The 20,358-nt window shown below is 51.7% G+C and overlaps 2 protein-coding genes across 4 annotated transcripts in view; one reads left to right on the plus strand and one right to left on the minus strand.

Moving 5' to 3' along the window:
* Positions 1–4,261, plus strand: ANO7 (anoctamin 7). Its single transcript, XM_032119899.1, is given in 12 exon segments — positions 1–143; positions 188–240; positions 700–857; positions 1,124–1,230; positions 1,813–1,878; positions 1,992–2,072; positions 2,183–2,331; positions 2,570–2,772; positions 3,157–3,299; positions 3,704–3,794; positions 3,896–4,015; positions 4,145–4,261. Coding segments are annotated over 12 exon segments (1,431 nt in total).
* A 548-nt stretch (positions 4,262–4,809) lies between these two features.
* Positions 4,810–20,358, minus strand: part of HDLBP (high density lipoprotein binding protein) — a 39,271-nt gene continuing 23,722 nt past the window's right edge. For all 3 annotated transcript variants that reach the window (XM_032118875.1, XM_032118876.1, XM_032118877.1), the window contains exons 8-28: positions 19,705–19,911; positions 19,393–19,500; positions 18,765–18,869; positions 18,252–18,330; positions 17,447–17,586; positions 17,064–17,168; positions 16,645–16,758; positions 16,236–16,322; positions 15,932–16,063; positions 15,396–15,614; positions 14,339–14,560; positions 13,895–14,113; positions 13,058–13,196; positions 12,504–12,658; positions 11,794–11,898; positions 11,002–11,136; positions 10,311–10,454; positions 9,951–10,136; positions 8,438–8,554; positions 7,886–8,014; positions 4,810–7,247 (exon numbers count right to left, since the gene is read on the minus strand). In XM_032118875.1, the coding sequence (XP_031974766.1) occupies positions 7,161–7,247; positions 7,886–8,014; positions 8,438–8,554; positions 9,951–10,136; positions 10,311–10,454; positions 11,002–11,136; positions 11,794–11,898; positions 12,504–12,658; positions 13,058–13,196; positions 13,895–14,113; positions 14,339–14,560; positions 15,396–15,614; positions 15,932–16,063; positions 16,236–16,322; positions 16,645–16,758; positions 17,064–17,168; positions 17,447–17,586; positions 18,252–18,330; positions 18,765–18,869; positions 19,393–19,500; positions 19,705–19,911 (2,934 nt within the window). In that variant the 3' untranslated portion in view covers positions 4,810–7,160. The remainder of the gene's footprint in view (positions 7,248–7,885; positions 8,015–8,437; positions 8,555–9,950; positions 10,137–10,310; positions 10,455–11,001; positions 11,137–11,793; positions 11,899–12,503; positions 12,659–13,057; positions 13,197–13,894; positions 14,114–14,338; positions 14,561–15,395; positions 15,615–15,931; positions 16,064–16,235; positions 16,323–16,644; positions 16,759–17,063; positions 17,169–17,446; positions 17,587–18,251; positions 18,331–18,764; positions 18,870–19,392; positions 19,501–19,704; positions 19,912–20,358) is intronic.

Raw genomic sequence — 20,358 nt, forward strand, 5'->3', positions numbered from 1 at the left:
ATGAAACAGAGGAGCTGCACGGATGACCCCCACTGCAGCCTGGTGGGGCAGGATGGTGGCAGTGGGTGAGGAGGCCATGGAAATGCCCCAGGTGGGTGGTCACAGCCCGTTTCCCCTGCAGCCAAGCTCCTTGGGGAATCACTGTGCTCCTCACCCCACACACCTCACCCCCAGCCCAGCCACACAGCCCGGACAAGAGGAGCATGGCCAATGTCTTCAGCAGCAGCTGCATGAGGATAGGTGAGGGAAAAAGGCTTGGCTTGGAGTTCAGCTCCTTTCCATCCCGGAGAGGAGGTTGGGGCAGGAGAGGGTCTGCTGGGTTGAGGAGTGTAGGAAAAGCCCCAGTGCTCCATGGCTGGAGCTGGCAGGTGGTCCATGCATCAGGTTCAGAGGGCACTGGACCCCCAGGCCCTGGCAGGCACCATCCTACTGATCCTACTCGGGTGCTCCAGCCCTTCCCTTTCACAAGACAGGTGCAGTCCTCAGTCCTGTTAATAAACTCTCCCTGCTTCCTGTGTTAGGAACACCCAAACAAAGTGGTTGGAGCCCTTTCCAGAGCAAGCACATCCTTCCCTCAGCTCCTTGTCTCACTCACAAGACAGCACCCAGCCCCACAAGAGCACCAAGTCCTGTAGGAGAGAGACATGCAGGACAGAGACGGCTTTGGGTTCCATCACGAGATCCCTTTCCTTGCCTCAGACTTTGTCCTGGTATGGGAAATAATGCCCCGGGAGCTGAGCTGGGAGCAGGACAGCTGTGAGAACAGTGACTTGCAGGAGAGATCTGCTGCCATCCATAGGACCTGGAGGAAGGAATTTCAGGACAAGCTTCAATCTGCTGGGATACACACACAAAAGGTACCCGGGGATCTGACTCCAGCTTTCCATCCCCCTGTGGTAAATGCAGCCTTCATCTGTGGCTTGTGGGGTCCAGGGGAGGATACGCCCTGCCACGGGGGCCTCTCTCAGGAGGGCAGCCAGGGCTTGCAGGGGTGCAATGTGTTTGTGCTCATCTCCTGGGTCAGCTCTACCAGGCTGATCCACACCAGTGACCAGCACGGAGTCACCCCAGTGCCACCCACAGGCACCTGTACGAGTGCAAGCATTCTCTTTTCTCCCCACAGCACATGACTCGTCTGGAGGAGAAGGTGGTGCCCTATCTGCTGCTGAGTGCACCCTGGAGCCTGCACTGCTGCTGTGCCCAGGAGCTCCAGCTCTGGGTGCCCTGCAGGTGAGGGGCTGCGGTGCCCAAGCTTGCAGGGGAAGGGGAACAGTGCCCCAGTGCTCCTGGGTGTCCCAGTCTGCATGACTGGCTGGGTTTCTGTGGGGCTCCGATGGGGTTTGCAGCCTCCTTGCTTCCCAGGGGACCCAGCGATCCCCAGTCACCACTCTTGTCCCATGGAGAGCTCTGGGGTCCCACTTCATTTTGCTTCTGAACTTCTCCTCCAGAGCCCCATCCCTTCTTTCACTGGCTTCTGAAAAGCAGGTTCCTGGGCATTTGGGCAGGGCTAAAGGAGGGGGGATGGTGCTGCTGCCATCATGGGCAAGGAGCACTGTGGCAGGGGGACAGTCCCATCAGAGAGTGGGAGCCTTCACATGGCCACAGGACAGCTGGGGCTGAGGGCAGTGCCAACCGACTGTGGGCTAACTGGTCCCAGTCTGGGACCACCATCAGTCCTTTTGTCCCACCTAAGTAAGCAAGAAGAGGGCTCTGTGAACCAGATAAGCCCTTCTTTCCCTGGGGCTGCTCTGGATGCATTCCTGGAATCAGTGCCTGGGATCTCCACTCACAACTCTGACGTGGCTCCTGCAGGTTTGTTGGCTACCCCAGAAACTACCTGAGCTTTCTGGGGATCTGCAATGAGGAGCTGAGTGCCGGGTGGGAGAGGCCCTATGCTGGTGTGTGCTGTGGGAATGCCTTCCCACCCTCGGGGTCTGATCTCTGTGTGCCAGCAGGCTGAGGGCCCTGCTCTCCCCACAGTGCAGCCCAAGTGGATGCTCCATGGTGCAGGAGCTGCTGGTCATCATGGTGGGGAAGCAGATCATCAACAACGTGCAGGAGGTGGCCGTCCTGTGAGCACACCATGGCTTGCCAGGGCCATCACGCGTCCCTGAGCTCACACAGGATGCCAAGGGCACGTTCAGCAGCAGAGGACGTGGTGGCCCTTCTTTTTTTCCTCCAGGAAGCTGAAGTGCTCGTGGCATAAGTGTAAGCTCCTCTCAGCCAAGGCAGGAGAGGAGCAGGAGTCGGCCCTGCTGGAGCAGGCACCCTGGGTTATGGGCCAGCAGCTGCTGGGGCTCAAAGGGCTGCTTGATGAGTGCCTGGAGACGGGTAGGGACTGGCCTTGGGCTGGGGAGTGCTGAGAGGCACTGGGAGAGAGAAGGCTGGTGTGGAGAGGCAGGAACTGCAGGAGTTCCGCAGAGGAAGGAGCTTTCACCGTGAGCAGCCTGCAGGTGCTGGAGGGAGAAGGGCTGCCCCGCTCCCCACAGGATCAGGCTGCGAGATGCTGCAGTTGATGCTGTCATCTCAGTCTGTCCCTCCCCACTCCTCTTCCTCCTCTTTCTCCTAGTCCTGCAGTTTGGCTTCATCACCATCTTCGTGGCAGCCTGTCCCCTGGCATCCCTCTTCACCCTGCTCAACAACTGTGTGATCTGCCTGGACCCCCACAAGCGCATCTGTGACTACCGGCGGCCTGTGGCTGAGCAGGCACAGGGCATTGGCATCTGGTTGTCCACCCTGGAGGCCACCACTCACCTGGCCATCATCAGCAACGTGCGCTGGGCGGGCGGCCAGGGGTGAGGGGGCTGCAGGTGGAGTAAAGGAACTGGGGGAACTCGTCTGGGTGTTGCAGGATGCAGCGTGACGAGGGGAGCTGCAGTGCTGGGGGTGGGTCTGCCTGTGCAGAAGATGCAGCTCCAGCCACGGGCAGTGGGCAGCTGTCATGCTCTGGGCCTTGCTTGGCAGTAACTGGGAGGAGGGAACAGGGCACTGCACTGTGAGCAGCTCTGCTGTCCCAGACCAGCGTCACGTCTGGTTTGTCAGGCTGAGGGAAGGAGAGGCAGAAAGCCACCCCAGAAGCACAGGGCATGAAGGAAGGTGAGGGTGGGGTGTCCCCCCAGCTGCAGGATCTGCTGCAGCACATCCTCCTGCTTCCAGGCCTTCCTCATAGCCCTCAGCTCTGATTTTCTGCCCTCTGTGTACCACAGGCATATGTACAACAGCAGCCTGCACGGCTACGTGAACTCCACCTTGGCGTACACACCACGGGACTTTGTCCTGCACAGCAACACCCCATGCAGGTGGGAGCCCGCTCCCGCCTCGCCTGGCTCCTCCTTCCTTCAGCTTGGATTTTGCCTTTCTCTGCCTCTGCCACAGCAAACATTTTATTTAGCAGAGTGACTTTAAGCCAGGTCCATGCTGCCCACCCACTTCGCTGAGGTCCTGGGGGCCCTCACTCATGCCAGGGCTGTGTGTGTGCTGGAAAGGTCTGTGTGTGCGGCAGTGGGGAGGGTCACTTGCCACCACTGTGGAGGGAGGTGCTTTTGTGAAGATTAAATTCCCCTGGGGCCGGGTGACCTGTGGGACGTAGGTCCCAGCAGAAGCTGGCTGAGGGCTGGTTCTGCTGTGCTCCAGCATGCCCAGCTGGGAGCAGGAGTAACTGCCAGGAAGGTCGGTCAGTACCTGCTGCACTTTGCTCCCACAGATACAGAGCATTCAGGGACCAGGATGGCAGCCTGACCTTGACTCACTGGCAGCTGCTGGCTGTACGCTCAGGTTTCATCGTCACCTTTGAGGTACCAGCTGCTGAGCCCAGCTGGGTGGCTAAGGATGTGCTGCTGGGGCAGGGGTAAGGACTCACCACCACAGCCAACCCACACGTCCCATCCACTTCCAGCATTTGGATTTCATTATTGGACGTGTGACTGCATGGCTGGAACCTGACATTCCTGAGGCTGAGGAGGTTAAGATGAAGCGTGAACAGTACCTGGCCAAAGAGGCTCTGGCTGAGAACAAGGTGGGCTGCAGCAGGTCATCTCCCTCCTCCTCCAAAGCCCTTTTTGCTTTATGCCCACACTGAGGCACTGGCAAGCAGGAAGGTAGCCCTGGAAGAGGCTGTGGCTGCTCCTGCTAGGACAAGTGCCAGCTCCCTGTTTCTGTGGTTCACGTCCTATTGAAGAAACAGGAGAGAAGAAGCAAGGCCAGGGTCACAGATCCAGCTGCAGGCAGGAACTGGGAAACCGGGCAGCTCACCAGCAGCTGACTATCGTGGCAGAGTACGGCCCAGGGCACAGTACTAGGACAGAGGAGCTGTGAGCAGCAGGTGTGCCATGCCCTCCATGGCTGCCTGGCACCTGGGCATTTGGGGATGGCTGTTGCTGAAGGTGGGAAGGGACACGCCTGGCTCTGAGTGTCTGTCCCAGCTCATTGGTATTACTGCATACATGACCTGGCAGGGAGGGAATCAGAGCGCTGAGAAGGCAGACGAGAGGCTCTGGCTGCGGAGTAACTGAGCAAGAGGGACTGTGGCTGGTGCCTCCCCCTCCTCCCTTATACCAGCAGCATCCCTGGCACCAGCTGCCTGGAGGCAAGCAGGTTTGTATTTCCCTAGAAGGAGCATGCAGCCTCTGCTGCTGCTCTCACCCCCTTCCTTCGACCCACCACTTGCCATGTGAATCCCACCCCATCAAGGGCATGGCCACAGCAAAGGCTCAGGTGTGCAAACTTGAAAGTCCTCAGCCCTGGCTAAACCCAGCCCAGCATGGACTGTCTTCGATCTCACCCCATCAGCAGAAATAATATCCACCACACTCCAAGCTGTTTCAGGTTTTATTTTAGAATTTATAAAATTCCAGTGTCATCCATACTCATGAGCCTTTTTACATGTTTGCATATAGTCTCCAAATTCCAAAGTTAAGGCCAAGGGATCATTGCTATGGAAACGTACAATATGGAAGACGTCAAAGAGAAGAAATGGACACATGCCACAGTCTGCTGCGGAAGGAGGGTGGTGGGGGGACAGTACTAGGTACAATCACTTCATGACCTTCTTTAGAGTGGAAGGTTGGGCTGTGGGGCACAAGCCCAAGGCAGTGGGTGCCCTGGATGTAACTCAAGCCTTGCTGTGCAACTGGTGAGGGCACGGGGGCATAAAGAGGAGGAGGGGGTGATAGGCTTGGTGATGCAGGACAGACCTAAGCTACAGGGTATTAACCATTTCCTGACAGACGCAGATAGAAGGGTACCACCCTAGTTCCCCTTTTCCCGTGCTGGAGGCAAGGCCACCCTGGTCCTTCAGGGGCAACCAAGCACTCCACAACAGGCCATGGTCCGTTTCACTTGGTTCTCAGACTAAAGGAGAGCACTGTGAGGTTTTGGTTTGACTTCTGCATAGCAGTGTCTGCCAAGAAGAGCTGGCGCAGGAAGGAAAAGCATCGGCATGTTGGGCCTGCCCCACAGAGGGAAAGGCAAGGCAGCTGGGCTCAGCCTGCCACAGCTGTGCTCTGTCAGCAGCACTAGAGAAGAGAGGCTAGGGCCTCCTGCTTGTCCAAGAGCTGAAGCAGCTGGGACAGAGGAATGGCTCAGACTACAAGCTCTGTAGGACTGATACAGAAAGTGGGGGGCACTCAAAAACCCCACGCTACACACCTCCCTCCATAAAGATGCAGTTTTCCTCTTACTGGCTGGAGGAGCTCGGACACAACCCCCTTTTGAGCAAGCTGTGGCAGGGCCCAGGTGCAAGCAGCCCCAAGTACAGATCACAGATCACCCTCTACCACATGATGGAGGCCTCAGGAGGGCTCAGCACACACATCACCCCCCCAATGCTGTCGGAGCAGAAGCCTGGCTCACACAACCTCTGCAGCCCAGGGCTACGGCACAGCTGCACCCATGGCCCTGGGGTGAAGCCCTGTGCTAGCTCAGCATGCAGTCCCTGCAGATTATTCCCAGCCTGCCTCAGCATCTCCATGCTCTGCTTCCCTCTGGAGCAGCTCTCACAGCTGTGCAGACACAAGGCTCCTCTTGCTTCTCCTCCACGCTTCTGCCATTGCTGCCCAGGTGACAGCTGGAGTAGCTGCTAAACCATAACCATCGAGAGGCCCCCATCATACTGATGTCTGAGGTAGAAAGAAGGCAACAGGAACGGTGTGACTGCTGCTCGTGCCGAGCTGCTGCAGCACTCACAGCAGGCTACAGCGTCTCCAGGCTGTGCGTGCCGCCAGCTGCTCCTGAGCCGTGTCACTGCAGCGACCTCGGCCGAGCCAAACCTGTCCCATCCAGTCACACTGCCACGTGCTGGCTTCTCCTGCCTGCTCACACTGCTGGGAAGGGGGAACGAGAGACTGCAGGGAACTAGGAGCGAGGTCTCTCATCAAGCACTGGAAGACTGGCCAAGTGAGCAGGCTGGGGCTGTGCTCGGTGCGGCGCAGGGACACGCGCTTGCTGCGCTCACAGGTGTTTTCCTGACCAGGGTAGCCATATGGTTTTTCTGGCCCCTTCCATCTCTGTTGTCTCTACAGCCTATTGAAGGTTTTGTTTCTTTTAAAAGCAGGTTTCTGCCCTTACAGATTATTTGAAGCTCTCCCCACAGTCAGCTATCAGCATTAAATGAATTTTTGGCAGTTAAAAGGAAAAAAAGTTGATTGCACTCTACAAAGGTAAGGTAAGGCCTGGGATAAACACAAAGGAAAGAGGGCAAACGTTTTGGCTTTAGAAAGTCAAGGAAATTTATTTCCTGAGGTCATGAGACAGGAAGTAGATTCCTAGCCACAGTAAAGGAGGTCTCCTAATGAAGGCGAGAATGCCTAGTCAGACATGCTCAAGAGAGCAGATTGCTCTGCTAGCGCTTGGGAAGCTGCGAATCTTAGCCACTTGGAGTCAATTATGAAGTTTCTAACAAAAACACACACATTTAGTGTTTGAATCTGAGTGGAAGTCTTGTTCCAAAGGAGGAAAGAATATCCATCAAGAGATGAGGGTGGGTCCTATACACGGTGATAGCTGAGGGGAGCAGGATGGGATCTAGCACTCCAGACACCATTAGGAGACCTCTTGGGACAATTGATTTGTGCTCCAGCCGCTGGGTCAGATTTCAGACAGGAAGTATTTGTGGCAGGTTAGTGTCAGGTCAGCGGGCTGGAGGAGTTTCTGCTTCCAGGTCATTATCGTTTGGGTCCCCAGGGAAGAGTCTTGGGGGCCACTTGAGCCCCAAAGCTGGGGAAGTCTTCAGAACTGCTCATATCAGGGGCCTAGAGCAAACAAAAAGGGAACAAGTTAAGCTCCTGCCCTGCTGCGAACTTACATGGTGAGGCCCCGAGCTAAACACCATCGCTGATATCCCAGGAGGAGAGACAATGGGGAAGGGACAAAAAGGATCACTGTGGCCCCAGGACTGCCCAGGGTGGAGGGCCGAGCCATCTAGAGGTGACATTGAGGAGGGTGCAGATAAAGTGAAAAGGGTCCCAGCTCAGTAACTGGGCCACTGGAGTAGGGTCAGGCCAGCCCTGCAGCAGCACTGGTGCAGCTGAGAATGAGCTGCCGCATGTCCCAGCTCAGAGTTGCAAACACTGAGCCAGTTCTGTGCTGCAGCAAGAGTCTCAAGTCCCAGGCCATACCCCTACCCCTAAAAGTAACAAAACCCGGCAGGACACTTCCTGTTAAGGATCCCCCATTCCCCAACAGCTCCACAGTGGTGTAGCCAGAGTGGACAAGAGGTTGGGAAAGTGCTTTGAAAGATGGACAGGTGAGCCCAGGCCTGTACTCAGGCCACAAAGAGCAGCAAAAAGCTGCTTGCTCTGTCACCAAGGAGAGTGCTCTGTGTCCCCAGCACAGACAGAAGTGTCCCCACACTCTGTGCCCCCCAGCCTGCAGCACAAGCAGCACTCACCTTCTCGTTGTTGACAGTGGCCCAGGGGGCATCTCTCACCACAAAGCCCTTGGATGGGGCCTTGGACTCTTCATGTGAGGAGGGCTTCATGTACACCTGCATTGCCTCGTTGTCCACCACATCTGCAAGCTGCAGTGACACAACCAGTGAGGGGAGGATCTGGATAGCTCCTCAAACTGGTATAAAATGTCCACCCTCCATCTCACCACACTGCAACCTGTTCAAGCTCACCAGCCTGTTCTACAATGACCAAAAACAGTGTGTCTGCACTAGTCTGAGGGCCACAACTTTTAACTGGTCCAAGCTACTACAAGGCAAGAACATGCACATCCTGGGGTGTCCAAGCATTCTCATTCACTGTCCTCTCCTGGACAGAGGGGACAGTCCAGCTGGTTTGAGGGACAGCTGCAGTGGAGACTGACAGCCACCTGCACAGGGCTCAATTTCTCTGATGCAGTGGAAGAAAATAACACATGGACATAGTTCAGACATCCAGCTCTGTGGCAGGGGAAATTCTTGCTAAGCCCTGGCACAGATTTGCTGAACACTTACATATTCCTCCTCCAAGTTCAGGATGTGATCAATAGCTTCTTCCACGTTCTCAGGAAGTCCTGTCACAGTCACACAGTTGGGGTCAGGAGCCCCACTCTGGGGAAAGCGAATATCCACCTGTAACACAAGGAACAGCACAAGACTTATGCCTGCACATCTGAAATGCCAGAGACTCCCTGCAAGCCCTGTCATTAGAATCACAGATCACTCTCACTGATGCCCTCACTGAAGCCAACAGTCTCTTTTGGACCTCCACAGCTCAGACTGAGCTGCTCACTGAGGGGTGAACAGGTATATACCTGAGGGGTGAGCAAGCCCCAAAGCTTGCCCAGTTTCCTGAGAAGGAAAGCAGAGCAGTCTGTAGTAAGGACCCAACTTCCAGCAGCCCCTGCTGCTCTCACTCCCAGAGGCTTGCTGATTTCTGGGCAGCTCCTGCAGCAGAGACAGGAGAGGGGCTGCATTTCCAGACACTGTCCTCACACTGCTGCAAGCATTTTCACCACTGAGCCATCACCATGAAGAACAATGAGCTTTCTGTGCTTGCCACAGAATAATCACTTTATAGAGCTGGCCTAGTGCACCCCATGCACAAGCACTGTGCTCTCTCACACCCTGCCTTCCAGATGGGTGCCAGAAATCTAAACAAGACAGGACCAAACCCAAAGGCTGTTCATTTGGGAAGCAAACAGTTTGTTTCAATAACTGAGCCCAGCCAAGATGCAGGTCTCCAAAATCCCATCCCTCTGTATTCACATTCACTGCTGCCCCTGCAGTAAAGCCTGCTGCTGATGCCATGTGCTATCGGGGCAGAGGTGCCTGACCTTCCCAGAGCCAGCCGGCTTTGCCACATCCACAGCCCTGAGAATATGCCACGATTCCCAAAGTCAAGGGGATCCACAGTGGCCTAGAGGAAATCCAGAGGAATTCTCTGAGTTAAGCTCAAGTAGCTGGGGGGTCTGGGGACAGCCTCCTCACAGAGCATCCCAGCAAGAGGCCTGGCTGCCCACTTCCAGAAATCAGAGTAGCTGACATACACACCTCTGCCTCTCTCTCAAGATCAACTGGGACTCTGACTGCAAGAAACCCAACCAAAGGGCTGCAGAGAAGGACAGAGCTCGTGCTGCTTGCAGGGCGAATCCAGAGCACCAAGGAAGCATTCCCAGGTTCCTCTTCTGTCTGGATTCCAGCAAAACAGGAAAAGCTCCTGGCCTGGCTCCCAGAGGAACATGACTCAGAGCTGAGGTGGTGTGGGGATGCTTCAGCTGGTGTCTGGCTGTGGTGTCCAGACACCCCAGGTGCCCTGGGCCAGGGATGCTGCTCATGTGCTGGTGGAGTTGAAGGTGAGCAAGGTAGCACTGGCTTTTTTTTCATGTCTGTTCTAGCTGAAGGTGCTCAACAAGCACAAGACACAAGAACCACAAGATGTGAGCTCATTCAGCACCAAGCTCTTTACCCAGGAGAAGGTAGCTGCCCAGGCCCAGCCTGACCTGTGTGGCATCGCCCCACTGCTCACCTTGAACTCATCCATGATTTTGCGGATGGCTTTACCACGTGCACCAATGATGCGTGCGTGAACACGATGGTCCAGAGTCACGTCCTCGGAAACCATCTGCTCCAGCTCGCCCACGATCTTCATGATGGCATCCCGGGCAGCCTCGGCGTTCTTCTCATAGCCAGTGATGGTGATCTGGTCTTGGGCCTGGGGCACACGGACGTGTGAGAGACCAAGCTCATAAGCAGCTGAGCAAGCTTTCTCCCTGCTAATCCCCTTTACCATCCACCTTATCCAAAGGCAGTGGAGAGAGTTCAGAGCTCTCAAGAAGATGCTCAGAGACAACCACTAGCTTTCCTTGCACTCTGTCTGATCTCTCACCTGGCTTTCATCATCCTTGTCAGGGAACTGGATGTTGACCTCATGCTCTGTGCGTATCTGGGTGATCACTGCTCCCTTCCGCCCAATGATTTTAGGGTGATACTTGGGATCTACAGTGACTGTCAGTTTGAAGCTTCGCAAGGCCTGGAACAGGAGAAGCAGAGTGAGAACAGGGAACACACCATGGCTGCTCCAGTGATGTCCACTTAAGCCACAGCATTTCCTTCCGGCTTCTGAGATGCGTGGAACAGATTTTGCAAGGCCATGCTTGAGCACCCAAGCCACCCATCCTTGAAAGCACAAGCTGGAGCCTTGTGCTTTCACCAAGTTCAGAGGGAAACTACAAACAGCAAACAACCACCCAACTCATCCCTCAGCTATTATTCAGAGCTGTGGTAAGGATTCAGTGAGGATAGGTACAGGGAGACTCACAGCACAGTGAGATTCCTACTCACCAGTGTCTCGAAGGTATGTGAAGGTGTGAGAGAGATCTGGACAGTCCAAAGTTATATTCCCAAACTGTCCTGTCAGTTCACGGTAAATGAGCTACCTTTGAGTAACCCATTTATGAGCATTCCACACCCACAGAGCAGCTAAGGGTGCTCCTAAAAGATGAGGGGTTCCTGGAGTCTGCGCCCAGAGGCTGAAGCCATGTTTGGCTGGAAGAAAGACAGACAAGCACAGGCCTTACCCGATCCTCTTGTTCAGCTTGCAGTTCCTTCACTCTTTCCAGGAGCCCGACCTTGGCACGGTCCAGGTTGGTAGCCAGCCCAGTGATGGTGATGATATCTGACTGCAGCTCAGGAGCAGGCACCTGGATGTTCACCTGAGTAACAAGCAGCAATTATCACTTTGTATCACTGCTCATTCTGTATCACTTGTGATGCCTCTGACTGCAGGCTGGCATCTCGCTGGTCTCCCCTGACACCACGACCAGCTCCCACCCAGGCAGCCTACAAACCACAGAATGGTAGAGGTTGTAAAAGACCTCTGGAGATCCTCAAGCTGGGCCACCTGGAGTCAGTTGCCTAGGACCATTTCTAGATAGTTTTTGCATAGAACTCTGTTTCTCCAGCCCCTGTGACAGCCTAGAGAGGCCAGGAAACAAATACATGTTCAACAACACTGACTGCAGCCAACCTGCATCAGGCTCAGAGGGTCTGGAGAATTCTCCCAAATGGGTAGGCGCAACAGAGTAGTTTCCCAGGGCCCAGGAGGAAAACAACTCTCACAGTGATGAGGAATCCCTGCAGACACCAGCCAAGTCATGCAACACTCACAACATCAACATCGATCATACAGCTTCAGCACAAAACCTGCCAAGCCTTGGGCCCAGGGTCCAAAATGCACAGGGATCATTTTCCTATTATGGAGCCTTGGATTCCATGGCAGACCTGAGTATGCTGTAACTGTCCAAACCTCAAACACAGTCACTTACAGATTCTCCAGGACAGAGGAGATGGAAGGAAGGGCAACAACTTACTTCAAACTCATCCATCATTTTGCGGATCCCACTTCCTTTCTGGCCTATGATGTAACGGTGAAGATCAAAGGGAACTTCCACCTCAATGGTGACAGGAACCAGAGCCTGCAGGGGATGGAGCACGGTTTACCAGTGGAAAGACTTCTCCTGTCTTCTATCTTGCCATATACTTGCCCAAAAGAACATATTGCTGAACAGAGGTACACTCCCTTGTAGTCAGGATACAAACTTGACAGGAAGAGAGGACAGCTGGGAACACCAAAATGACCTGTTGCACGTTAAAGCACGCTTTCCAAACAAGCCATCTGAAACCCCACCTGGGCAACAGGTTGTTTTCATATCCTTTGGAGACTTGGAAAACATCACTGCAGAAGCATGGCAAGGTCTACTGAACCTGGAATGACTCAGCCTCAATCAGACTCCTCCTCTTCCCAGCTGTGCTCCATAAAACAAGCATGTTATGCTTTTATGGCAAGTAACTTGGGGCTGCTTACAAGCTCTAGCAATTGCAAGGTCAGGCCCTACAATTCAAGGTGTCGGGCTAAGTCACAGAGAAGAGGGGCTGCCCTCGAGCAGTGCAGACCCCCTCTACAGCCAGCATCACTGACCACTTGCATTACACCTGGACTGAGTAGCTTTTACTACCTCACCAAAAATTACGTCCAAGCATCACTACTTTAACAGGGTAAGGGGCTGAGAAAGCCACACACCTGCAGTGCCTCCTTTGCTGCCTCACACTTCTCCCTGCGGCCAGAGATGATGATGATATCGCACTTCTTCGGAGAGCTGGGATCTGTGTCCTTCCCCTCCTTGCCTTCCCCACCTTCCTCACCATTCTCCTGCACAGCTGGCTCCGCAACAGGGGCTGAAAACATGGAAAGTCTTGTGTTCAATACACAGAGCCACCTCCTTGCTCATCATCTCCCTCCTCCAGATCCTCAGGCTCAGCCATCAGTGAGAAGTCAGAGAGATCTCAGTAAGCCCACAGAGCCATTTTTGTCAGGCTAAGTCCTCATTCTCCCTGTACTCTGCAGTGACAACATGTTCACAACACCCAGGTCTGTGGTTTGACCTCCTGAAACTGTCCCCTTCCCAAGAGGGCAAGGCTGATGCTAGGCCCAGATTCAAGGACACTGCAGGAACACCAGAGATCAGTTCTCTCCATAAATTTTAAGTAAAACATGTCCACTGGAGCAGAGTGTAGGCTACACTACACTCATTTGATCATCCCAACTACCATGTGAACGTGCATCCATAGGTATACCTGGATTTTCCTCCCTGTCAGGGAATTTGATCTGGACGCCAAAGTCCCGGGTGATCTGCTGGATCCGGGATCCTTTGGGGCCCATAATGGAGCGGTGGAACTTTTGTGGGATGGTGCATTCGATTGTCACTTGAGCTTCCTGTGGGAAAGCAGAGTTGCTCTATTGCAATGCAGCCTCTTTCACACCAGGAGACAGGATGTTTGTGCATGGTGAAATCCAGAACGGACAGAGAGGGGTCAAAAAAGATAACAATGGCTGACAGGGGAAGAACTGAAAATTTCCTAGAATTGTTTCTCTCTCAGAGCAGAGGATTTAAAGAAGGCTGCCTTCAACTCAGGATGTTAAAGGCTTCCAAGAGCCAAGCTCAAACTCTTTATTACCCTGAGGAGGAGGAAGCATTAGAAGAAATGAAAAAAAATAAAGAAAGAAGGGAAGAGAACAGGTTTGACAGTTGACTGCTTCCAAAAACCAATACTAACAGTGCAGGAAACCCCTGAAAGCAACCACTGCCCAAGGCCAGACATGGAGAGGCACAAGAAGGCTCTGATCTTTTAATGTCTAGATGCACATCGAGGAGTGGTCTCCTACTTCCACCCCTAAAAACGAAGAAGATGGTCAGAGGAGGAAATTCATTCATACAGCACTGCCATTTTGGAGCCAGCTGCTACCCCCCAGGCCAGGATCTAAAGTCCGCAGACCTTGTACGCTGACAGCAAAGGTTCAGATCCAAGAACTACCATGGGACTTGTTCACAAAAAGCTTGGTCATACAGCAGTTTCAAGCAGGACACTGCTGAAGGAACAGAATACAGGAGAAACAGTTTTTCTACAACATACCAGGTCCTCAATGATCTCCTGGATGCGCTTCTTGGCTGCCTCCACACAGTCCTTGGCTCCCTTGAGGGTGACTTTATCGCTCTGGGTGCCGGAGCGTGGGAAGCTGACCATCACACCACCGTATTCATCTGCAATCTCACGCAGAACTTGTCCTCTACGGATGACAAAGTGGCGGTGGTGCTTGGGGTCAACCACCATGGAGTCTTCAACCACGTTATCCTGCCAACACACAACAGCTAGTCAACCCTGCCTGTCCTGGTGATAGGCATGAGCTGGCTGTACTCCACAGCAATCAGCTTACAACCTCACTCCAAGGTAAGGAAGGATCTTCCTGAGCTCCCATGAAGGGCAGGGCAGCAAGTATTTTTAGGACAAGCAGGTCCTCCACACTGACTCGTTATACCTTGCCACAGTGAAAGGCAAGAAAGTAGAAAAAGTTCATACCAAGTTCTTGATGAGAGCCTCCAGCTCCTTCTGTGCCTCTTTGACAGCCTCCTCTGTTCCCATGATAGTTATCAGTTCCTGATCTTTATCCTCAGAGGTGGGGAAGATGATGCGGGCCCCTGTGTTGTCTCGCACCTTACGGATGTTGCCACCACCCTTACCAATAAGGAATTTGTGGTACTCTGGCTTTGCACGGAGGTCCACAGTATAACTCTTTGTTTGCTGAAAAGAGCCAGAGACCCACGGAACATGTCAATATATACAAAATATCCATCAGCACCAACAGTCAGCATGTAGATATGTTATGCGCACCTACATGCAGAGCGCTGCAAAAGCAAGGTAGGTGTAGCGTGCCATTGAAAGTAAAAAAGGTATACAATGTCTTAAATTAAAAACACTACCTCAAAGATATTCTCAGGGCCAAAAAACTAACTGTACACTCAGCATGATCAATGAGAGTATGAACAGAGACTTCCCTAGGAGAAGGGTCTGAACAGCACAAAAGGCAATACAATCGTTTGCTAACTGACTACTGCAAGCCAGGCCCCAGAGGCAACCAACCAATTCCCAGGGAGAACATGTTCACATGCTGACCTGAGAAAGCTTGCTATAAAAATGACCAGTCAGTCAGCCAGCCACAACTCAGAGCAAAGTCTTGTAACCAAAAGCTCTCAAATCTGAATGTATGCAGTGAAATGGATGACTGGAGGCAAAATTCAGAGATTAAGAAAAAAAGGAGATCTGCAGAGTAAACTGTTTCAGAGAAGTGTGGATACCCAAGAGCATTCAAACCACAGATGCAGGGAGCCTTAACTCTCATTATGTCATCAGCCTGGGCAGAGATGCATCACAGACAGTTCTACCACCCATGAGTGAAGAACTCATTGTCACAAGGATAGAAGTATAGCTTTCTTTTAATCATCCAAACTGTACTCAAATCCTCAAAAGAGGATTTGTTTGACTGATGCCAAAGGCTTCCACGCAGACAGAGGGAATCACTTCAAAAGAAACAGCTGGCCAAACCAACCTGCTCCTTCCCCCATAGGACAAGGCTCACCTTCTCCTCTGCCAGATGTAGCAGCTGTTTCTTGGCTTTCTCCACATCCTGGGCTGGGCCCCTGATGGTCACAGTGTCACTGCCAGAGCCCTCTGTGGGGAAGTGGATGTGGACTCCACCACACTCCTCCATGATGGAGCGGATGAAGCGGCCTTTGGCGCCAATGAGGGAATTGTGGAGTTTGGAAGGAATAGAGACCTCCACTTCTGTGATGTTGGCCTAAGTGAGGACAGTACGGGGTGTTAGTCAAGCTGTAGCAATGTGTTTGCACAGACTCTTCTTGCCCTCTAACTCCCACATTGCCAGGAGCTTTGCAGAGCTGAGTGTCAGAAATGCCTGACCAGAGGGAATTGAGACTGGCCACTCCTAACTCATGAGCAGCCACAAACTTCAGTTGAAGAGTCAAGAACAGACTGACATCCACATTTGTCTCCTGCCACACCCCACTACAAGTGCTTCTATATTTATATCTCCTATAACTCCTATATTTATGTTTTCAAGTCCCTAATCCACCACAGGCCGGTTGTTTCACTTACCAGTTCCTTTTGGATAGCCAAAATCCTGTGGCGAGCAGCCTCACAGTTTGCTCTTTTGCCCGTGATAACAATTGTCTCTGAGTTGCTGTTCTCAGCTGGGAGATCTATTTTGGTGTTGCTTTCTTCACGGATCTGCCACAAAAACAAAACATCCCAGAAAAATCATTTGAGAGGTGTCCTGTGTCAGAAAAAAAGGCCTTGGAGGTTTTATTTTACATTACTAATGAGCAGGGGAGACCAGAGAATGAGATTTTGCTGCAGGCAGTCACCATAATGAGCAGTGAAGACAGGAAAGAGATCTCACCTTCTTGATGTTGGCACCTCCTTTCCCTATGATGTTCTTGTGGAATTGTTTGAAGATGGGAACAGAAATAGAAAAGCTGTTTTCAACCTAAGAGAGAAAGGGAGAATTGAAGATTACACCATCCTGGCAAGTGAGGCCCCATCCCAGGAACTCTATAAACAAGCTTTTGACAACAGATTTAGACCCAAGGAATTCTCTATATGGGACACTTCCAAGAATAAGCAAAGATATGCACTTTCTCCTATAGCCCTTAAATAACAGGTATTACCTGCCTGCCCCCATACAGATAGAACAATGTCCACAGTTCCCTCATCTTGAGGTGTGTCAGCCCTAGCCACTACAGGTCTGCCCTATTCCAGGGTTATCCAGGCATGGAACAGAGAAAACAGCAGACAGAAGTCTCCCTTACCAGGTCTGCCACCATCTTTTGCATGTACTTGGTGCACTTCTCCACCTCGTTTTTGGGACCTCTGAGTTGGACAATGTCACTCTTGTGTGCAGGGTCTGGGAAGTTGATGATAACCTGCAGGAAATGGTCACTTAGAGTCAACTCAAACAAATGCAAGAATTATCATGTCAGACATGTGCAAAGGTTGGAGGGATCCTGCACATCCCCTTTGCCATTCAGAAGCAAGTAACCACATCAGCAGTCTCTGGCCAGAAGAACCATCTTCTCATACACATTACACGTATGAGCAGACACATATCAATCAGTCAGATATTTCTCACATTTACAGGGACAACACATTTATGACTTAAGTGACCATATGTCTATTACCAATGTAGGAAATATGCCCTCTGAATTCCTCATCTCCCAGAAAGCCCTACCTCTGGGAATTTCTCCCGGATTTCCCGGATCCGCTCGCCCTTCTGCCCAATGATGGTCCGGTGGAATTTCTGCTCAATGATTAGGTCCTTGGTGCGTTCATTTTCCTGTGGAGAACAGAGTTTACACAGAATGTTCAGCAGGAGAGACGCGTACTTGTAATTACCAGTTTGCTGCCCAACAGCTTACTTGTCATCAGTGTTTTTCCTCCAGACATAAGTCACTCTAGGTTGACTGAGAAGGGGATCCAAGGGAATAAAGGAACTTGCACTTGTCATGAGATCCAAGTGCTCAGTGGCCAATGGGCACACACCTCCACCAGAAGGTTACTAGGGAACACAAGAGCTCAAACTCTGTGGCCTCCCAGGCATCACATCCCACTAACCATACGGGAAGCGAGTTCCAGCAGCTCTTTCTTGGCCTGTTGGACCCCCTGTGGGTCTCCTTCAATTCTGATCAGGTTGCTCTTCTCATTGTCCGGGGGAATGCGCACAGACACCTTGTAGAGGTCCTTAATCCTGTTAACTGCAAGGAAAGGGATGTGGTGACACACTCTGCTAGGCCAAGATTTGGAAGCAAAGACACCTTTGAGGCTGTTTAAGAAGTACATCAGCCTCTGAGGAAAGGCCAGAGGGGTGGAGTTGAATCAGAGGAAAGTGCCTCTTCACTCTGGGGTTCAGCAAGAGCAGATCTGTGCTACACAGGAATCTGTACAATTAAATACTATGGCATCTAGAGCCAATAGCTCACTTGCCAGAGTGAGGCATCTGTTTCTTCCCTAAACAGCACCATATTTAGACTAGAAGATACTTATTAACTTCTAATCCTAAATTCTTTTTTGGGGAGAAACTCACCATGCAGATTTCTACCACCCCCACCTGAGTTCTAAAATGAAATTCACATAGGCCAACTTGAAAAAAAAATAAAAGACAACTCTCCAACCTCCCCAACATACAGAAATTCTGCCAGGACATGGCAAAGTAATCTGTTCAATTTTCCCTGACATTTCCAATACATTAAAGCCATTCCAAGGCCACACTACCCATTTATCTCCTTGTGCCAACTTCACTCCAGAAGGGCAGAGGCAATGTAATGGAGGCAGCACCCTGGTTGAGCTGCAGAGCCATGATATGAATGACTACTCACAGAGAGTCTGGGCACAGGAAGGATAAGAAAGGCACTCCACTTACTGTTAGCTCCGTTCTTGCCAATAAGGTGTCGGTGGAATTTGTGGTCAACGTTGATTTCTGCATAATCCATCCGGTTGATCTATAAAGAATTGTACAGGGCTAGGCAGGGCAGGCCCCCTCTGCTGCTGCCTGTGCCCACTGCCAGTGCAGGCACTAACTCCAGCTGAAAGCTACAAGCACTCCTCCTGCTAGTGAGCAGAGCAGAACACTCCTCTGCTTTGAGCTGAGAGCACCATGCTTGTGAAACATTTAAAGGGACTTAAATGCCTCTCCAGCTGTGACTGAAAGAGAATCTTCCCTTCTCTGCATCAAAAGACTTAAGATGTGCTGGTGATTTTTTAAGAAAAGCTTTACAACCAAGGTTCTTGTTCATCTGTCACACAACTTGCCTTCTGCAAGGTCTGTTAAGCCTGTGAAAATACTCACAGATGTGAGCTACACTTTATCTCTGCTCTGTTGCCCCACCTTTCCACGCTTTCTTCTTACATACCAGAACTAGTACCACCAACTTACCAGATCCTTGACCATGACTTCAATCTGTTCCTGAGCCACATTCACATCTTCTGTAGGTCCTTCCAAAGTGATTTTGTCTTCTCCTTCAGTGAATTCGATGTGAACCTTGAGACACAAGGCAAGGAAATCAGTAAGAATTTTCCAAGACACAAGCCAGGTCAACGCTGTCAGTCAGGCCTACACCATCAATCCCTACCACTAAGGGTACACATGGTTTCAGAAGCAGGCAAGTTACAATTTCGGCCACATCACAGTGTCTAGAGCATAAAATTTTCATGCTGTCCTGGAGTCTGCAAGGGCTTTGGAGAAGTTCCTCACCTAACCTTTCTCCAGATACCATCTAACTCACCAGGGAGAAGCCTCATTGAAGTCAGCATTTCCAGGTCTCCTACTACATCAATTCTCCAAATAGTAACACATAAAGCTTCCTTTGAAGGACTCAACCCTTGAAAGTAACACAGGATGGGAAGTGTTCGAGGCAGTAGAATTTGGTAGTTCCCCTGAATATTATAAGATCTGTGCCATTTCCTCCCTGGTTTTATCCATGCTAAAATACATTTCTCTCTCTACAAAGAGTGAGCTGGATTAAACCATACTCTACTTTGCTAAGCTAATAGCTCATCCATACCTTTGGCATCTGCTGAGTTATTTTGGCCAGGTTTTGTCCTTTCTTTCCAATGATGAAACGATGAAGCCAAGAGGGGGCTGAGACCGAGGAGACGGTAAAACTGTTGGCCTAAGAGACAGAGAAGCTGTTGGGTGGACAGACTGGAAGAGGCCTTCACAAAAATTCACTTCCAATTCCCATGCTGCACCCTCATTATTGAGTTCTAAGCTGCATCTCTGGCAGCCTGACAGAAACCACCCCCTCCACCTGTCAGAGCCCAGGGATGTATCTTTGTGGGGCTTTCAAAGGAGGCCTGGCCCATCCAGTCAGTACCTTTGCATAGACTTCAGTCAATGCTTGCCCAAGCTTTTCAGGCTCGCCTCGCAGTATCACCGTCTCCGAGCTACTGTCAGTGGGTGGGATCTCGACAGACACTCCAGTTTTCTCCAAGATCTCCTGCAGGGAATTACCCTTGGGGCCGATGACATACTTGTGCTGGGACTTCTTCACCTCCACAGCGATGGTAGTAGTCTTCTTTTTCTGTAGGAGCAGAGGCACTGGAGCATCAATCACAAGGGAGCAGGGAAGGACAAAAGTGAAAGGAAGAGACACAAGATGCAGTGAAGCTCAGCACCCAGGAAAGATCAAAGCAAAGGTGAGCACAGGAGTTCTGCAGTACTCTAGCATCTCTGGGATCCTGCCTACAGAAAGCCCTATTCTCAAAAATTTACAGGTGAAATACAAAAATTCTGTTTAAGCTCCCTGGAACACTACATGGAACAGACCACATACACACCCCTGCCCTTGCACAATGCCCAGCTGTCCCCAGGCAGTGCTGTAATGCAACACCACGCTGTAAGATGATTATCTGTGTTGAAATTCAGACTGGTACAAAAACAGACGTAACCATGAGGAAAAACAGACCAACAACCCACAACAAGGATATTCACAGTGATGCTGGCAGTGGAAAATAAACTGAAGTGAAAT

The sequence above is a fragment of the Corvus moneduloides genome, chromosome 10, assembly GCF_009650955.1.
Source record: "Corvus moneduloides isolate bCorMon1 chromosome 10, bCorMon1.pri, whole genome shotgun sequence".
Taxonomy (NCBI): Eukaryota; Metazoa; Chordata; class Aves; order Passeriformes; family Corvidae; genus Corvus; species Corvus moneduloides.